The sequence below is a fragment of the Chelonia mydas genome, chromosome 12 (genome assembly GCF_015237465.2).
Source record: "Chelonia mydas isolate rCheMyd1 chromosome 12, rCheMyd1.pri.v2, whole genome shotgun sequence".
Classification (NCBI taxonomy): domain Eukaryota; kingdom Metazoa; phylum Chordata; order Testudines; family Cheloniidae; genus Chelonia; species Chelonia mydas.
The window spans coordinates 325,379-345,268 of NC_051252.2; the positions used below are offsets into that span (position 1 = coordinate 325,379).

General features: G+C 49.5%; 1 protein-coding gene across 1 annotated transcript; it reads right to left on the bottom strand.

Annotated features, from left to right (window-relative positions):
- Positions 1–1,404: 1,404 nt before the first annotated feature.
- Positions 1,405–19,065, bottom strand: LOC122462543. The gene is made up of 7 exons (XM_043526179.1): positions 19,054–19,065; positions 18,084–18,458; positions 16,025–16,104; positions 15,495–15,600; positions 15,189–15,284; positions 14,037–14,478; positions 1,405–1,837 (listed from the first exon to the last, which is right to left on the bottom strand). Exons 1-6 carry the CDS (start codon positions 19,063–19,065, stop codon positions 14,359–14,361), a joined length of 789 nt encoding a protein of 262 aa, XP_043382114.1. The 3' UTR covers positions 1,405–1,837; positions 14,037–14,358.
- Between the last annotated feature and the right edge of the window lie 825 nt (positions 19,066–19,890).

Consider the following 19,890-nt stretch of genomic DNA (forward strand, 5'->3'; position numbering starts at 1 on the left):
CCCGCTGTACTCTTGCCCCGGCCTCTTCATTCCGCAGGGGGGCCCACAAATACGTTTGGTGCCAGGCCCACAAAAAGTCAATCCGGCCCTGTTCCTAGAACGAACCCTTATTGAGTGGGGCGATCCCCAGGGAGTAGCTCCAACCTCCAGCGTGCCTGGCCAGGGGCAGGACATAGAATCATAGAATCATAGAATATCAGGGTTGGAAAGGACCTCAGGAGGTCATCTAGTCCAACCCCCTGCTCAAAGCAGGACCAATCCCCAATCAAATCATCCCAGCCAAGGCTTTGTCAAGCCTGACCTTAAAAACTTCCAAGGAAGGAGATTCTACCACCTCCCTAGGTAACGCATTCCAGTGTTTCACCACCCTCCTAGTGAAAAAGTTTTTCCTAATATCCAACCTAAACCTCCCCCACTGCAACTTGAGACCATTACTCCTTGTCCTGTCCCCTTCTACCACTGAGAATAGTCTAGAACCATCCTCTCTGGAACCACCTCTCAGGTAGTTGAAAGCAGCTATCAAATCCCCCCTCAGTCTTCTCTTCTGCAGACTAAACAATCCCAGTTCCCTCAGCCTCTCCTCATAAGTCATGTGTTCCAGACCCCTAATCATTTTTGTTGCCCTTCGCTGGACTCTCTCCAATTTATCCACGTCCTTCTTGTAGTGTGGGGCCCAAAACTGGACACAGTACTCCAGATGTCGAATGTCGAATAGAGGGGAACGATCACGTCCCTCGATCTGCTCGCTATGCCCCTACTTATACATCCCAAAATGCCATTGGCCTTCTTGGCAACAAGGGCACACTGCTGACTCATATCCAGTTTCTCGTCCACTGTAACCCCGAGGTCCTTTTCCGCAGAACTGCTGCCTAGCCATTCGGTCCCTAGTCTGTAGCTGTGCATTGGGTTCTTCCGTCCTAATTGCAGGACCCTGCACTTATCCTTATTGAACCGCATCAGGTTTCTTTTGGCCCAATCCTCCAATTTGTCTAGGTCCCTCTGAATCCTATCCCTGCCCTCCAGCGTATCTACCACTCCTCCCAGTTTAGTATCATCCGCAAATTTGCTGAGAGTGCAATCCACACCATCCTCCAGATCATTTATGAAGATATTGAACAAAACCGGCCCCAGGACCGACCCCTGGGGCACTCCACTTGACACCAGCTGCCAACTAGACATGGAGCCATTGATCACTACCCGTTGAGCCCGACAATCTAGCCAACTTTCTACCCACCTTATAGTGCATTCATCCAGCCCATACTTCTTTAACTTGCTGACAAGAATACTGTGGGAGACCGTGTCAAAAGCTTTGCTAAAGTCAAGAAACAATACATCCACTGCTTTCCCTTCATCCACAGAATCAGTAATCTCATCATAGAAGGCTATTAGGTTAGTCAGGCATGATCTACCCTTGGTGAATCCATGCTGACTGTTCCTGATCACTTTCTTCTCGTGAGCGTGAGCATGGCAAGGGAGGGGGGTGGCAGTGACATCACACAGGCCTTCTGCAGGAGCTCAGCCGATTGGTCAAAGGTGGTGGGGAGGTGGTGACCTCACAGACAGATGCTGACATCAGCCAGGCAGGACGGGGAGGGGCCAGGGAAACCTCGGCGACCCCTGTGGCTTCATTTCAGCGAGTCTCCTTCTCGAGGTCTCTCCGTGAGGACTGAGAGGGGATCAGGGGTCACGTACGTGAGCACCAGGGGGAACCTCTATAGAGTTTTCTCCTTTCCTTTCATAGATTTATTGATAGAAAACAGACGTCCCTGTTGAGAAGGTAAGAGCCTCCTCAGGTCTGAAACCTCTTCAGTCGGATCCATCTGGTGACAGTTGAATTCTAGGCGTGGAAAACACAAGCTTAAGGAGGCAGAATTTTATTCTGCACCTAAATTCTGTCCCTTAGAATCACTGGGGACATGAGGGTTAGTCCTTTTTATTTCACCTTTTCCTCCATTCCTCCCTCCTTTCTCTTCTTCTCTTGCATCTTTTGTCCTTTCTCCTCTTCCCCTCCCAACACCAGGAGGTGTGTGTGTGTTTGTGAATCCACTGATCTTCCTTCATGTGGGAACAGATGATACCGATAGATTCTCGTTGGAACGTATCAAGGAAGACTATGCCAGGCTTGGGAAGAAGCTTTAGGAAATTGAGGCTCAGGTGATCTTCAGTGGGTTTCTGCCTGTTCCGAGAAGTGGGCAACAAAGGTGTGACAAGATTATGACTATCAACAGATGGCTCAGGCAGTGGTGCTGTAAGGAGGGCTTTGGGATGTATGGCCACTGGGAGGCCTTCATGGACAGAGGACTGTTCTCTCCGGATGGACTTCATCTGAGTAGGGAAGGAAATAGACTTCTCGGATGGAGGCTGGCACAACTGATTAAGAGAGCTTTAAACTAGGAATTTGGGGGAGATGGTTGGAAGATGTCCAGGTAATCTCCACACCGGATTTTAATATTGAGAGGGAAGAAAACAAAGTAATGAAGGATACAGCTGTGAGTAGGAGAATGAACATAAGGAGGAAGGGCAGTGTGGATACCAGTCTAATAGGTCATACTGGCGGTAGAATGTCAATGCCTAATCAGGTAAAGAATGTGATTGAGGGCAAACAGCAAAAATTAAGATGTTTGTACGCCAATGCGAGGAGCCTAGGTAACAAAATGGAGGAACTAGAGCTACTGGTGCAGGAAGTGAAACCAGATATTGTAGTGATAACAGAAACACGGTGGAATAGTGGTCATGACTGGAGTTCAGGTATTGAAGGGTATGTGCTGTTTAGGAAAGACCAAAATAAAGGCAAAGGTGGTGGAGTAGCATTGTATATCAATGATGAGGTAGATTGTAAAGAAATAAGAAGGGATGGAATGGATAAGACAGAGTCTGGGCAAAAATCACTTTGGGGAAGAAAACTACTAAAGCCTCCCCTGGGGTAGTGCTTGGGGTGTGCTATAGACTGCCGGGATCTAATTTGGATATGGATAGAGACCTCTTTAATGTTTTTAATGAAGTAAATACTAATGGCAACTGTGTGATAATGGGAAATCTTAACTTCCCAGATATAGACTGGAGGATAAGTGCTAATAATAATAATAGGGCTCAGATTTTCCTAGAGGTGATAGCTGATGGAGTCCTTCATCAAGTAGTTGCTGAACTAACAAGAGGGATGCCATTTTAGATTTGGTTTTGGTGAGTAGTGAGGACCTCACAGAAGAAATGGTTGTCGGGGACGACCTTGGTTCGAGCGATCCTGAGCTAATTCAGTTCAAACTGAATGGAAGGATAAACAAAAATAGATCTGTGACTAGGGTTTTTGATTTCAAAAGGGCTGACTTTCAAAAATTAAGGAAATTAGTTAGGGAAGTGGATTGGACTGAAGAATTTATGGATCGAAAGGTGGAGGAGGCCTGGGATTACTTTAAATCAAAGCTGCAGAAACTATCAGAAGCCTGCATCCCAAGAAAGGGGAAAAAATTCATAGGCAGGAGTTGCAGACCAAGCTGGATGAGCAAGCATCTCAGAGAGGTGATGAAGAAAAAGCAGAAAGCATACAGGGAGTGAAAGATGGGAGGGATCAGCAAGGAAAGCTACCTTATTGAGGTCAGAACACATAGGGATAAAGTGAGAAAGGCTAAAAGTCAAGGAGAGTTGGACCTTGCAAAGGGAATTAAAACCAATAGTAAAAGGTTCTATAGCCATATAAATAAGAAGAAAACAAAGAAAGAAGAAGTGGGACCGCTAAACACTGAGGATGGAGTGCAGGTCAAGGATAATCTAGGCATGGCCCAATAGCTAAACAAATACTTTGCCTCAGTCTTTAATGAGGCTAATGAGGAGCTTAGGGATAACGGTAGCATGAGAAATGTGAATGAGGCTATGGAGATAGATATTACCGTATCCGAGGTAGAAGCCAAAAACTCGAACAGCTTAATGGGACTAAATCGGGGGCCCAGCTAATCTTCCTCCAAGAATACTAAAAGAATTGGCACAAGAAATTGCAAGCCCATTAGCAAGAATTTTTAATGAATCGGTAAACTCAGGAGTTGTACCATATGACTAGAGAATTGCTAACACAGTTCCTATTTTTAAGAAAGGAAAAAAAGTGATCCGGGTAACTACAGGCCTGTTAGTTTGATATCTGTAGTATGCAAGGTCTTGGAAAAATTTTGAAGGAGAAAGTAGTTAAGGACATTGAGGACAATGGTAAATGGGACAAAATACAACATGGTTTTACAAAAGGTAGATCGTGCGAAACCAACCTGATCGCCCTCTTTGAGACAGAAACAGATTTTTTAGACAAAGGAAACGCAGTGGATCTAATTTACCTAGATTTCAATAAGACATTTGATACGGTGCCACATGGGGAATTATTAGTTAAATTGGAAAAGATGGGGATCAATATGAAAATTGGAAGGTGGATAAGGAAGTGGTTAAAGGGGAGACTACAGTGGGTCCTAGTGAAAGGCAAACTGTCAGGCTGGAGGGAGGTTACCAGTGGAGTTCCTCGGGGATCGGTTTTGGGACCAATCTTTTTTAATCTTTTTATTACTGACCTTGGCACAAAAAGTGGGAGTGTACTAATAAAGTTTGTGGATGACACAAAGCTGGGAGATATTGCCAATTCAGAGAAGGACCAGGATATCATACAGGAAGATCTGGATGACCTTGTAACCTGGAGTAATAGCAATAGGATGAAATGTAATAGTGAGAAGCTTAAGGTCATGCATTTAGGGATGAATAAGAAGAATTTTAGTTATAAGCTGGGGACACATCAATTGGAAGTAAGAGAGGAGGAGAAGGACCTTGGAGTATTGGTTGACCGCAGGATGACTATGAGCCGCCAATGTGATATGGCCGTGAAAAAAGCTAATGCGGTCTTGGGATGCATCAGGCAAGGTATTTCCAGTAGAGATAAGGGGGTGTTAGTACCATTATAAAAGGCATTCTTCACCTGGAATACTGTGTGCAGTTCTGGTCTCCCATGTTTAAGAAGGATGAGTTCAAACTGGAACAGGTACAGAGAAGGGCTACTAGGATGATCCGAGGAATGGAAAACCTGTCTTATGAAAGGAGACTCAAGGAGCTAGGCTTGTTTAGCCTAACCAAAAGAAGGCTGAGGGGAGATATGATTGCTCTCTATAAATATATCAGAGGGATAAATACCATGGAGGGAGAGGAATTATTTAAGCTCAGTACCAATGTGGACACAAGAACAAATGGATATAAACTGGCCAGCAGGAAGTTTAGACTTGAAATTAGACAAAGGTTTCGAACCATTATCAGAGGAGTGAAGTTCTGGAACACCCTTCCAAGGGAAGCAGTGAGGGCAAAAAACCTATCTAGCTTCAAGATTAAGATTGATAAATTTATGGAGGAGATGGTATGATGGGACAGCATGATTTTGGCAATTAATTGATCTTTGACTCTTCGTGGTAGATGGGGCCCAGTGGCCTTTCATGGGATGTTGCATGGGATGGGATCTGAGTTACTACAGAGAATTCTTTCCTGGGTATCTGGCTGGTGAGTCTTGCCCACATGCTCAGAGTTCAGCTGATCCTCATATTCGGGGTCGGGATGGAATTTTTCCCCAGGGCAGATTGGCAGAAGCCCTGGGGGTTTTTCACCTTCCTCTGCAGCATGGGGCATGGGTCACTTGCTGGAGGATTCTCAGCACCTTGAAGTCTTTAAACCATGATTTGAGGACTTCAATAGCTCAGAGAAAGGTGAGAGGTTTATTGCAGGAGTGAGTGTGTGAGACTCTGTGGCCTGCATTGTGCAGGCCAGACTAGATGATCATAATGATCCCTTCTGACCTTAAAGTCTCTGAGTCGATGACTGTCATGGCTGGGTCAAGGACAGCCAGACCTACTGGTCAGAGCCAGAGTCCACGCTCACAGGACAGGAGTCATGAGTCAGCTGGGTCAGGATACTGGAAGATCAGAAGCAAAAAACAAACTTGCGATCACAACCACAAATCAGATGCCAGGAAATCAAGCCAGGGGAGCGGCAGCAGAAAGAGGCAGCACATGGTCCAGAACAGGGAGCAGCCCTGGTGTTCAGACAGCTTCCTCTTCCTGCTGCTGTCTTAAGCAGGGCCAGGGGGCCAATTAGCTGCTCTCCGACTCCTCCAACAGGACCTCAGGAGTGGAGCCTCAAACTGGGGCTGAACGTCGTGGGTCCTGGGTAAGCAATTTTCAGCAGGCTTCCTGGTGGAGAGTTGGAGCGTGGCTGCTTCCGTGAACCCTGCAGACCCGTGGGTCATGACAGTGAGTGATCTCTGCCCGCTCAAACTTCCTGCAGGAAACAATCTCCAGGATCCTGGACACATCCTCTGAGAATAACATGAGGATATCACAATGAGAAATAGGTCTCTGTACCAGGGCTGGGATCCAGGGACAGGGAAACCTCCCAACAAGGATATGTAGCAGGAGCCCCCTGTTTGTAGCAAGAGCCCCAAGTGGCAGGACGAGTGAACGGTTCTTACCTCCAGGAGATGTATGGGATCTTCCATCTGAGTCTCAATGGGACCCATGTTGCTTGGTTTCACAGGATGAGATAACCTGTCCGCACTGCTCCCTGAGTTGGGCTGGCTGCAGGATATATCTGAGAGGCTGGGACAGAGCCTGAAAGACAGATATGACAGTCAGGGTTCTGTCACCCCAGGGGGAGAACAGAGGGTCTGAACCCCAGAGAATAAGCACTGAACCAACCAATTCCTGTTCTGGATCTAGAGGCGGCTTCAGTTTGCTGGCAGGAGACTGTACAGGAGACCTTGCAGCTGGGGGGCGACCCAGGCACTCACATGGGCATGGAAGTTTGAGGAACAGGGCAGAGGCCTGTGTGGGGCTAGGAGGGCAGGGGTTGGAGAAACAAGAGCAGAGGATCAAACACGTTCTTAAGGTGGGTCAGGATGATCCCCATTTCAAAGATAGAGAAAGTGAGGCACCAGGTGGGAGAGTGACGTGGCCAGGATCACGTTACCACTCAGTGGCAGGGCTGCACTACAACCTGTTCCCTGCTCTCATCCCTGGACCCTGCTGCCCCTGCTGTATGACCACTCCAGCCATGGTCTCCCAGAGGCCATCCCCACCACTCTCCATTACCGGCTGTTTCCACAATGGAAGCAGGCTTGTAACAGAGTTCACTCACCGATAGGTTCCCCTTCCTGGCAAGGCCTGGTGCCACAGCTTTCTTGCTGGGCTAGCACCCCGGCCAAGAGTCGGTAGGGCACTCTGGCAGTTTTTTGCCCGGGAACTCAGCCCTTCAGCCAGGTGACCATCTTTTAGCCCACTCCTTCCTGGGTCGCGCTCATCCTAAACTAAAAGTCCAAAAATGTCTTTGTCATAAATATAAAGGGAAGGGTAAACCCCTTTAAAATCCCTCCTGGCCAGAGGAAAAATCCTCTCACCTGTAAAGCGTTAAGAAGCTAAAGGTAACCTCGCTGGCACCTGACCAAAATGACCAATGAGGAGACAAGAGACTTTCAAAAGTTGGGAGGAGGGAGAAAAACAAAGGGTCTGTGTCTGTCTGTGTGATGCTTTTGTCAGAGACAGAACAGGAATGGAGTCTTAGAACTTAGTAAGTAATCTAGCTAGGTATGTGTTAGATTATGATTTCTTTAAATGGTTGAGAAAATAGCTGTGCTGAATAGAATGAATATTCCTGTCTGTGTGTCTTTTTTGTAACTTAAGGTTTTACCTAGAGGGATTCTGTATGTTTTGAATCTAATTCCCCTGTAAGGTATTCACCATCCTGATATTACAGAGGTGATTCTTTTCTTTTTACTTCTATTAAAAGTCTTCTTGTAAGGAAACGGAATGCTTTTTCATTCTTCTAAGATCCAAGGGTTTGAGTCTGTGGTCACCTATGCAAATTGGTGAGGATTTTTACCAAACCTTCCCCAGGAAGTGGGGTGTAAGGGTTGGGAGGATTTTTGGGGGGAAAGACGTGTCCAAACTCTGTTTTTTCAGGAACCGGGATAAAGTTTGGTGGTGGCAGTGGAAATCCAAGGGCAAAGGGTAAAATTAATTTGTACCTTGGGGAAGTTTTAACCTAAGCTGGTAAAAGTAAGCTTGGGAGGTTTTCATGCAGGTCCCCACATCTGTACCCTAGAGTTCAGAGTGGGGAAGGAACCTTGACATGGTGGCAGAGTGGTGGGATTAACCTGAAATCATTTTGAGATCAATCTGAGATTTTTTGAACGAGAAAAACAGATTTTAAAAAGGAAATATTTTTTTCCTTTGGGGCTGCTGGAAAGGAGGTCCAACTGAAAGCAGCTAGTTTTTTCTCTGCTTTGGGGCCACAGCAGAGACAAAAGGGGATTATCTTTGTGAATTGCAGGTTTTCTTTGCCTGGAGGCAGAGTAGTTAACCTCCTGCAGGGAAATTCACAGTCTTCACAAACCTGAGGTTTTTTTCCCCTAAAAGTCAATAGTGGGGTGTTCTATACCCATTTGCCTGGAGACAAAAGTGGTAGGGTTTTTTTTTTTTAGGATTTTGATTTTTTTTTACAAGGATCACAGATTTGAAAAGGAATTTTTTTTTCCTTTGGGGCTGCTGGAAAGGAGGTTTCCAAGTAGTGGAGGTTTTTTGCTTTGATTTGGGGCCAGAGCAGAGACAAAGGGAATTTTCTTTTTCTGTAGGCTGACAATCACTATCAGAGAATAGGTATCCTATTCCGGCACAGCAAAATTTTACAGCCAAGTTTTGTTTGTTTATTTCTAAATCTCGGGTGTAAAGTTAGTTAAAAACAGAGAGGTTAGGATGACAGACTCCACGGCTCAACAAAAGCTGGAATTAGCCAGATTTCAGGCTGATGAAAAACAAAAGGAACATGAAAGACAGATAGAACTCATGCGCCTGGAGAAGGAAGTACAGGAGGATGCCCACAGGAGGGAAATGGAGGCAAGGAAGCATGTGGAGGAGGAGAAGGAAAAAGAGAGGAAGCATGAACTGGAGATGGAGAAGGTAAAGGCTCAGCAGAATATACCAACAAACCCTAGCAATCCTTCTCCAGGTACCACTTCCCATCCCAGAAAGTTCCCCACCAACAAGGCAGGCGATGATACGGAGGCCTTCTTAGAAAACTTCGAAAGGGCCTGCCTTGGGTACAGCATCTCTACCGACCAATACATGGTAGAGCTGAGGCCGCAGCTCAGTGGACCCTTAGCTGAGGTGGCGGCTGAAATGCCTAAAGAACACATGAACAAGTATGAACTGTTTAAATCCAAGGCGAGAGTCAGAATGGGGATAACACCCGAGCATTCTCGTCGGAGGTTCCGAGCCCTAAGGTGGAAACCAGATGTGTCATTTACCCGACATGCCTACCACCTTGTGAAACATTGGGATGCCTGGATATCAGGAGCAAGTGTTGAATCTCCAGTAAATTTGCCCTTCATAATGCAAATGGAACAATTCTTAGAGGGTGTTCCTGAGGAAATAGAAAGATTCATCCTAGATGGGAAGCCCAAAACTGTAATCGAGGCAGGAGAGATTGGAGCCAGATGGGTGGAGGTGGCAGAGAAGAAGAAAACTGGTCGCAGTTGGAGCGGAGGCCAGAAGGGACAACCCCAGACCACACCCTATTACCGGGGGCTGCCCAAGGCCCCACCTACCTCCCAAAGAACCCTCCAGACACCCTATCGTCCCACTACCCCATTCTCCAGCAACCCGCCTCGCCCCAGTGACCTGTCAGCTCTTGTTAAACCCTGGATTTGTGCTGGAAATGGCCCACCTTGATTATCATACACATTGTAAGGAGAGTGGTCTCTTTAGATAAGCTATTACCAGCAGGAGAGTGGGTTTGTGTGTGGGGGTGTGTGAGAGAAAACCTGGATTTGTGCTGGAAATGGCCCAACTTGATTATCATACACATTGTAAGGAGAGTGATCACTTTAGATAAGCTATTACCAGCAGGAGAGTGGGGTGGGGGGAGGTATTTTCTCATGCTTTGTGTGTATAAAAAGATCTTCTACACTTTCCACAGTATGCATCCGATGAAGTGAGCTGTAGCTCACGAAACCTTATGCTCAAATAAATTGGTTAGTTTCTAAGGTGCCACAAGTACTCCTTTTTCTTTTTGCGAATACAGACTAACACGGCTGTTACTCTGAAACGTGTCATTATGCAAGGCACTGCATTTAGCCGTATGGAGTGGAAATCTATCAACTGCATGAAAAAACTTGTACAGATACAGACAGACATCATCTTCCTTTCCAAATGCAAACAGATGGACATCATACCAAAAGGACTGAAGGTAAAAAATCCATTACAATCTACATACCACACAGACTATGCTAACAGCTTGTACCACACACTCTCAAAGAAACTGCGGAACCACCTGATCAACATCCTCTACAGCAAACAGGGAAAGATTAAGAATGAGCTCTCAAAACTGGATACTCTCATAAAAAACCAACCTTCCACACAAACTTCCTCGTGGCTGGACTTTACTAAAACTAGACAAGCCATTTACAACACACACTTTGCTTCTCTACAAAAGAAAAAGGACACTAAACTTTCTAAACTACTACATGCCACAAGGGGCCACAGCAACGGTTCCCTCAACCCACCCAGCAATACTGTTAACCTATCCAACTATACTCTTAGCCCAGCAGAAGCAGCTGTCCTGTCTCGGGGCCTCTCCTTCTGCTCCTCCACCCCCACGAACATGATACAGTTCTATGGTGACCTAGAATCCTACTTTTGACGTCTCCGACTCAAGGAATGTTTCCAACATACCTCTGAACAACATACTAATCCACAGAGACCTCCCTACCAACACTACAAAAAGAAGGATTCTAGGTGGACTCCTCCTGAAGGTCGAAACAGCAGACTGGACTTCTACATAGAGTGCTTCCGCCGATGTGCATGGGCTGAAATTCTGGAAAAGCAGCATCACTTGCCCCATAACCTCAGCCGTGCGGAACACAATGCCATCCACAGCCTCAGAAACAACTCTGACATCATAATCAAAAAGGCTGACAAAGGAGGTGCTGTTGTCATCATGAATAGGTTGGAATATGAACAAGAGGCTGCTCGGCAGCTCTCCAACACCACTTTCTACAAGCCATTACCCTCTGATCCCACTGAGAGTTACCAAAAGCATCTACAGCATTTGCTCAAGAAACTCCCTGAAAAAGCACAAGACACACCCCTGGAACCCCAACCTGGGATATTCTATCTACTACCCAAGATCCATAAACCTGGAAATCCTGGGCACCCCATCATCTCAGGCATTGGCACCCTGACAGCAGGATTGTCTGGCTATGTAGACTCCCTCCTCAGGCCCTACGCTACCAGCACTCCCAGCTACCTTCGAGACACCACTGACTTCCTGAGGAAACTGCAATCCATCGGTGATCTTCCAGATAACACCATCCTGGCCACTATGGCTGTAGAAGCCCTCTACACCAACATTCCACACAAAGATGGACTACAAGCCGTCAAGAACACTATCCCCGATAATGTCATGGCTAACCTGGTGGCTGAACTTTGTGACTTTGTCCTTACCCATAACTATTTTACATTTGGGGACAATGTATACCTTCAAATCAGCGGCACTGCTATGGGTACCCGCATGGCTCCACAGTATGCCAACATTTTTATGGCTGACTCAGAACGCTTCCTCAGCTCTTGTCCCCTAACGCCCCTTCTCTACTTGCGCTATATTGATGACATCTTCATCATCTGGACCCATGGAAAAGAAGCCCTTGAGGAATTCCACCAGGATTTCAACAATTTCCATCCCACCATCAACCTCAGCCTGGTCCAGTCCACACAAGAGATCCACTTCCTGGACACTATGGTGCTAAGAAGCGATGGTCACATAAACACCTCCCTATACCGGAAACCTACTGACCGCTATTCCTACCTACATGCCTCCAGCTTTCACCCTGACCACACCACACGATCCATTGTCTACAGCCAAGCTCTGCGATACAACCGCATTTGCTCCAACCCCTCAGACAGAGACAAACACCTACAGGATCTCTATCAAGCATTCTTACAACTACAATACCCACCCGAGGAAGTGAAGAAACAGATTGATAGAGCCAGACGAGTTCCCAGAAGTCACCTACTACAGGACAGGCCTAACAAAGAAAATAACAGAACGCCACTAGCCGTCACCTTCAGCCCCCAACTAAAACCCCTCCAACGCATTATTAAGGATCTACAACCTATCCTGAAGGATGACCCAACACTCTCACAAATCTTGGGAGACAGGCCAGTCCTTGCCTACAGACAGCCCCCCAACCTGAATCAAATACTCACCAGCAACCACATACCACACAACAGAACCACTAACCCAGGAACCTATCCTTGCAACAAAGCCCTTTGCCAACTGTGCCCACATATCTATTCAGGGGACACCATCATAGGGCCTAATCACATCAGCCACACTATCAGAGGCTCGTTCACCTGCACATCCACCAATGTGATATGTGCCAGCAATGCCCCTCTGCCATGTACATTGGTCAAACTGGACAGTCTCTACGTAAAAGAATAAATGGACACAAATCAGACGTCAAGAATTATAACATTCAAAAACCAGTCGGAGAACACTTCAATCTCTCTGGTCACGCGATTACAGACATGAAGATTGCTATATTACAACAAAAAAACTTCAAATCCAGACTCCAGCGAGAAACTGTTGAATTGGAATTCATTTGCAAATTGGATACAATTAACTTAGGTTGAATAGAGACTGGGAGTGGCTAAGTTATTATGCAAGGTAAACTATTTCCCCTTGTTTTTTCCTACCCCTCCCCCCAGGACGTTCTTGTTAAACCCTGGATTTGTGCTGGAAATGGCCCACCTTGATTTTCATACACATTGTAAGGAGAGTGATCACTTTAGATAAGCTATTACCGGCAGGAGAGTGGGGTGGGGGGAGGTATTTTTTCATGCTTTGTGTGTATAAAAAGATCTTCTACACTTTCCACAATATGCATCCGATGAAGTGAGCTGTAGCTCACGAAAGCTTATGCTCAAATAAATTGGTTAGTCTCTAAGGTGCCACAAGTACTTCTTTTCTTTTTGCGAATACAGACTAACACGGCTGTTACTCTGAATCCCGAGCGAACTGTCCTCTATCCATGAATGCCTCCCAGTGGCCATACATCCCAAAGCCCTCCTTATAGCACCACTGCCTGAGCCATCTGTTGATAGTCATAATCTTGTCACACCTTTGTTGCCCTTCTCTAGGAACAGGCAGAATCCCACTAAAGATCACCTGAGCCTCAATTTCCTTAAGCGTCTTCCCCAGCCTAGCATAGTCTCCTTTAATACTTTCCAGCGAGAATCTAGCCGTATCATTTGTTCCCACATGAAGGATAATTAGGGGATTCATTCCCGCTCCCTTTAGAATCCTTTTCAACCTCAGGTCTACATCCCGTATCTTAGCACCTGGAAGACAGCACACTCGCCTATTCTCCGGATCAGCTCTGGTTACAGGCCTATCTATTCTTCTCAGTAAAGAGTCTCCAATCACATAGACCTGTCTTTTCCTAGTGACGGTGCTATTCTCCAGTCTATCCCCTGTTCCCTCTGGCTGCAAGTTCTTTCCATTCCTATTCTCCCTTGTAATCCTCTTTAACCCACCCTGTAGCCTCCTGGGGCTCATATTTGGTGTAATCTCCATTAACTCTTCCCCTTTTCCTATAGGACTAGCCGCTCTTCTCTTCTTCCTTGCCCTTCCACCTTCAGTGACTACCTGCTGAGCCCCTTCTTCATTTTCCAACTCTCAAAACCTATTCCTGAGCTCTATTTCTCCTTCACTAGCCCGTCTTTTCCTCTGCCTGGTTCTTTTAGTCACATGCTTCCACTGACCACTTTCCTCACCCAGAAGTCTCCCCTCAGAATTCCTCAGTCCTGCTTCCATCTGCAAGTCTGAGCTTTTCCCTTCAGATACCTCATGTCTTTGCTCCATAATCTGCTCAAACCCCTTCCTAAACTCTACCAGACTTTCCACCTGCATCTCCAAACCTCGGATCTTTTCCTCCATCAGCTCTGTCAGACGGCATTTCACGCAGACAAAACTCTTACCAGGTGCCCCCTCCAGGATCATGGACATACGGCAGCTTCCACATCCAGTCATCTCCATTGTGTCTTCCGCTACATGGGTCACTCCCACTGCTGCCTCTGTGTCTGTCATCGCCTTCCCACCTAAGTCCTGTTAATCTGGGAAACACAAACCCCACCAAAACACCACCGCCCACAGCAAAACACAAGCCCCACAAGACAAAGTTTACTGACAAACTCCCCCTCAAACCCGCCGTCTACAGCTCTGTTCGCTAGCTCCTGTTACCGCTGCCTGACTCCCCAGACCTGCTCCAGCCCACCTACGCCTGGGGCCAGGAGCCTGGGGTCAGTGGCCACTGTCGTCGAACGCAGGGAGGGTGATGGTGGATCTGAGCAGGGCCATGCTGCTCCTAAGGGCCCTGGCTCTCTCTCGCGACACCCTGGGCACGATCCAGTAGTTAATGTGCTGTGGGGAAAGGAGGCAGCTCAGGATCAATGGGTAGGTGCATGTGTTGTGCTAATGAGCCCCTCCCCATCCCCAGGGGGCTGAGACATTGTGTGTGGGGTGGAATATCTAATTCACTGATTGCAGAGCTTCCGAAGGGGAGTGTTGCCCCAGGATGATGGTTGTGTCCTGCAGGTCAGAACTTGTCACTGTCTCTCTAGATTGGGACAATGCTCGGTGTTGGGGCTGCTCCCATCCTCCCTGAACTCCTGATTCCTGAACAGCTTACCAGGAAAGAGACAGACCCCTTCCCCCTCCCTGGCTCTCAAGTCCTTGGTTGGGTGAAGGGACTGAGTGTGAGCACAATCCCCCCAGGAATCTCAGGGCCCCTCGGAGACAAGGGCTGATTGTGTGGGGTCCTCCTGTTTCTCTAGGAACGAGCCTGTGACTCTTCTCTGAGGACCGTCTTCTGGATCTCACAGGAGGGGTTCAGACTCTCGCTCCCCAAGCCAGCCAGGGGCCCTGTGGTTAGCGCTGAACAGAACCAGGCAGACCTCTGGCTTGAAGTCCCAGCTCCTTCCTCTGTCCTTCCAGGAGGAAGGGCCTGACACTGCATTGCACTAACTGCCCTGACCAAGGATGGCCCACTGCGGGCCCAGCTAGGAGGACAGACTGGAAAATGGATCTAAGAGTGAAGGTAAAATTGCCCCCACCCCTCTCATCACACTCACCTCCAAGATGTAGTGGAGCCTGTTGGTGCCTGGGGACTCTGCCAGCAGATTCCCCAGCATGGCATCCAGGATGTCTGGCAAGACCCTATGCAGATCCTGCAAAGCAAGGGAGAGTCATGGGTCAGAATTAGGGAAATTGGGGCTACACCTGCCACAGGATAGGAAGAGGGGTCTGTGGGAAGCAGTGGTGAGACCCCCAGACACATATCCTGGCCTCTCTCCTTCACATCCCACTGCAGGCAATTAGCAAGGATTCGTGGCAGGATGACAACTAGCTCTTCAAGCCATGACTTTAGCATGATCTACCTGGACTTGGGTGGGGTCCTTCTCCATGCTTAGGGTGAACACGGCATGAAGGGCAGCACGAAGGAGGTGGGTCTCCAGCTCTGGCTCCAGGGCGGGTGTCATGGTGCTGGCAAGAGAGAGAGGAGCCAGTATTAGACTGTGCAGTGCAGGGGTGGGACTGGCACCAACACGGACGTGAAACTGCAGGGAAATAGGCAGAGGCTGGCGAGAATGGAAACTGAGGCACCAAGCCAGGGAATGATAAGGCCAAGGTTTCCCAGACAGACAGTGGCAGGGCAGGAATAGTGCCTGTTCCCTGGACCCTGCTGCCCCTCCTGTATCTGATCCTGGGAGTCAGCCTCTCCCAAAAGCCATTGCAATGTTACTGGAATGAAAAGAACAGCCCAGCCAGGAGTGTGTGAACCTTCCCGTCACCTCTGCCAGAGGACTCACCCTCTGGAGGTGACCTGGGAGTGGGAGGGACAGTGACTCCCAGCTGTGGACCTGAGGAGCACTGGCGTGAGGGGAACTGGGCAAGAGAGTCTCGGTACCTGAGGTTGCCCACAGCAATCAGGCAGTTGGCCAGGATGGCTTCGGGTGGAGAGTCATCAGGAAGCTCCTCAATGAGCTCCTGTGAAACCCAAAGGAGACAAAGGAGCGTGTGAGATTCGGGCCTCACTGACACTTTCCAATGAGAAGATTACACAGCCAGCACCCCACCCAGCCAGCAGGATCCCCTCACCTGCCTCCCACTCCTCCAATTCCTGCCCACTATTTCTCCCGTCTCTTCTCCCCTATCTTCACCCCAGCAATCCCTGCCCTCCGCTGCCCTTCCAGCACCAGCCATCCCCCAGCTGGCTCCAGCTGCCGGGCGCCGTGCCTTGCTCACCACAATCCTCTCCACCACAACCACCTTGCAGCAGTGCAGCTCCAGTGTGTCCTGCCCTCTCTGATGTGCAGCGAGACACGTGGGGTAGATGGCATGCAGGAACGCGAGCTGCTGGGCCTCATCCTGCGCCCACCAGGAGTGGGGTTAGGCAGGAGAGAGCCAGTTAGCCAGGGACCTCCCTGCCCACACTCCCCCTTCTCAATGATGCCTTCAGCCCCCAGCTCCTTCTAGACTCCATAGCAAAGAGACCCCCCCCCCAACCACTGTCTTGGGCTCCCTGGGAGGTGCCTCCCCCCTCCCTGCGCCGCCCAATGGAGCACCATGGACCCAAGTGATAGCATCTTGTGTCAGTGGGGTTCACGTGGCTCAGACCAGACACCTGGGCTGGGGACCTGCCCCCCATAGCGTTGGTCAAGGGTCAGGGCCCAGAGTGTTCACAGCCCCCTCTTCACCCAGCCTGGCTCCTCACCTGGAACAAAGCAGAAGCGTCCATTGGCCTGGCTGCTGCTCGAGTCCCAGGCGCTGCTGCTGTCCCATGGGGAGCGGGCCGAGCTGCTGGTGCTGGGACAGGGATCCTCCACCTCCTGCCCTGGGGAGGCTGGAAGGTCCTCAGTGACCGGGCAGGGTGATGCCTCGTGCTGGAAATCAGGGCTGGGCTCCTGGGGCCAATGCTGCCCACACAACAAGCCCCAGAGCCACCCTGCCTGGCTCCGCTCCTGGGCTGGGTCCTGCCTGCCCAGCCGCATCCTGGGCCAGCTCCATTTTGGCCTGGCCACTGCCTCTCCCACCTCAGCATCTGTGCCGGGAGCGGGTTTCCTCTGCCAGAAGGCTGGGCACTTCCACCTCCTGGCCCGGCCGGGAGCTCGTTCCCCGCCAGCGGGGACGGAGGGGCCGCTCTGTTCCTGGGGAAGATGGCAGCTGCTTCCCTCAGGCTCTGGGGCCACCTGCAGAGCCTTCTTCCTGAACACGCTCAGGAGCCGGGCCATCCTGGACCTGAGCGGGGAGCAGTCGTGAGTCTGGGCTCAAGGCAGCCTCTCACTAACCAGCCTTTTTGGTCCCTCCCCATCCCTGCCCCAGCCAGAGCAGCTCCTTCCGCCCTCCCCCCAAAGGGGTACAGGGAGTGCAAGCTACACACACTGGCAGAAGTTCATTGCATGATCTGCTCCCAACTTTCCCCCTCGTCATCCCTGGTGCTGCAAGAACTGGGGAGTCTCCTCCTCTCGAGCACTGGGGTCAGTCACAAAGACCATCAGTTACTTTGGACAAGCAGCTCCCTCCTGCCATCACAGGCCACACTCCCATCTCCCCCCTCTGCCCCCACCCAGGCTAGAGCAGGAACAGAACCCAGGAGTCCGGACTTCTCCTGGGAAACCATTGCCCACTTCAAACCATTCCACACTTCCCTCAGCATAGCAAGGTCAGGGTCTCGTTGTTTCCCCCCATTGGTTTCCATGCTCAGCAGCTCACAGTGTCAGGCCCAGCTCAGAGACTCTCAGCCTGGGGAACAGTCTCCCACAAGGGAAGGGCTGGGAGCCCCATTGCTGGGACCTTTCCAAACACACTGGAGATGGCTCTGGAGAATTCCCTCCCTGGTCTGAGAGCCAGGGGTTCCTGGGGGCTGTTTGCAAATCCAATCTCCTTTGGGAGAGATTCTCTCCCCCTCTTTCTGCCTCTCCCCAGACAGACAGGGAACGCCACAGAGGAACCCTAATGCCACTCACTTGCTCTGGTGATGGAGCGATGGATGGAGGATGTTCAGTGTCGTCCCTCACCCATCTCCTCACTCTCCAAGCCCGAGGCAGGCTGGAGAGGGTGGTGGTGACCTGAGGAGTCACCCCGCCCAGCCAGCAGGCAGGGTGATGACACTGGGCGATCGACTGGCTGTGAAAACAAGAGTCTGTCTTATTGCCAAGGGACAGAGAAACTCGGCCTGCAGCAGGGGGTGCAGTACACCGCGCTAGTGTGGAGGTGACAGGGCCTCCCGGATCCTGACATCCCAGCACTTTACACACCTTCCTGGAGCCTCCCAGCCCCCCTGGGCTGTAGGGACTGCGACCCCAACCCGACTGATGAGAAACAGGCCTGGGGAGGGGAAGCTATTGGCTCAGGGTCACACCAAGTGTCAGAGCCTGGGATGGGACCCAGCAGTCCTTATTTCCAGGCCCCTTCACTAACCACTGCTGCACACTCCCTCCCACAGCTGGCAATTACAACCAGGCCCTCGTGTCCGCTCCCCCGTCTTTGAGAGGGAGTGTGCTCTGCTGGAGTGACTGGACCAGGGATTGGGAGCCAGGACTCCTGAGTTCTATTGCTGGGTTTCCTATTGGTTCCATTGCTGGTTGTTTTCCTTTTCCTGAGGGACTTTGGGCAAGTTGCTCTCCCTCTATGGCTCTGTCCCCAGCAGTCAAATGGGGATTGAATACTTTCCACGATTGGACAGTGCTGGGAGAATCCCCCAGCAAAAGCTGCTCTGACAGTGCCAAGCAGCATCTGCCCATTAAAGGTCGGAGCGCACTGCCCGGGAGGAGGAGTGTTCAGCTCTGGGGTTTCACTTCAGCCCAGTCCATAGAGAGGGGCCCAGTCATGGAGTTTGGCTCAAGAAGACCAAGTCTCCAATTTCCTAAGGGCTTTTTGAATTCCAGTCCTGTGCTCCAAAGTGCTTGGTGTCATTTGCATATTTTAGAAACATACTTTCCACTCCATTTTCCAAATCATTAATGAAAATATTGAATCGTACCAGACCCCGGACTGATCCCTGCCAGACCCACTAGGTGCACCCTCTCCGTTGGACAGCCAAACATGGAGAAGGGCTCTTGGAGGATGGGCTTTCAACCAGCTCTGCACCCACATTACACTAATTGCATCTAGACCACATTTCCCTAGTTTGCTTGTGAGAATGTCCTATGGGACTGTGTCAAAAGCCTTAGTAACACCAAGATCGATCACATCTACTCTTTACTCACCTCCACTAGGCCCGTAACCCTACTAAAGAAGGAAATAGGATTGGTTTGGAATGATGTGTTCTTGACAAATCTATGCTCACTAGTCCTAAGAACCGAATTATCCAGTAGGTGCTGACAAACTGATTGTTTAAGAATGTATTCCAGGATCTTTCCAGCTATGGAAGTGAAGCTAGCTAGTCTGTAAGTCCCAGGGTTCTCTTTGTTCCCCTTTTAAAGATAGGTCCTGTCTTGTTACTGGACGGGAAGATGTTCTTTGTCAGGGATGTCAGACGAGAACTGGGGCACAGCACCTGGTTCGTTAAGGCCACAAAACTAGAGGCAGGAACCTCTTCTCTCCTGCTGGCAAAGAACCCCAGGTACCTAAAAGGCAGGGACTCACATCCCTGAATGGGCTTTAAAAAAGGCAGTGGTTAAAAAATTTGGTCCTGACCATTTCTTGTTTCCACAGACTAGACATTTTAGCAAACTTTAGAATTCCTTGGTGCTAAACACCGTGAAACTCCCCTTTCTCCTTCCCAGAGGGCTTTAACACCCTTTAGCTCACTCAGGATCATGACTGCCCAGA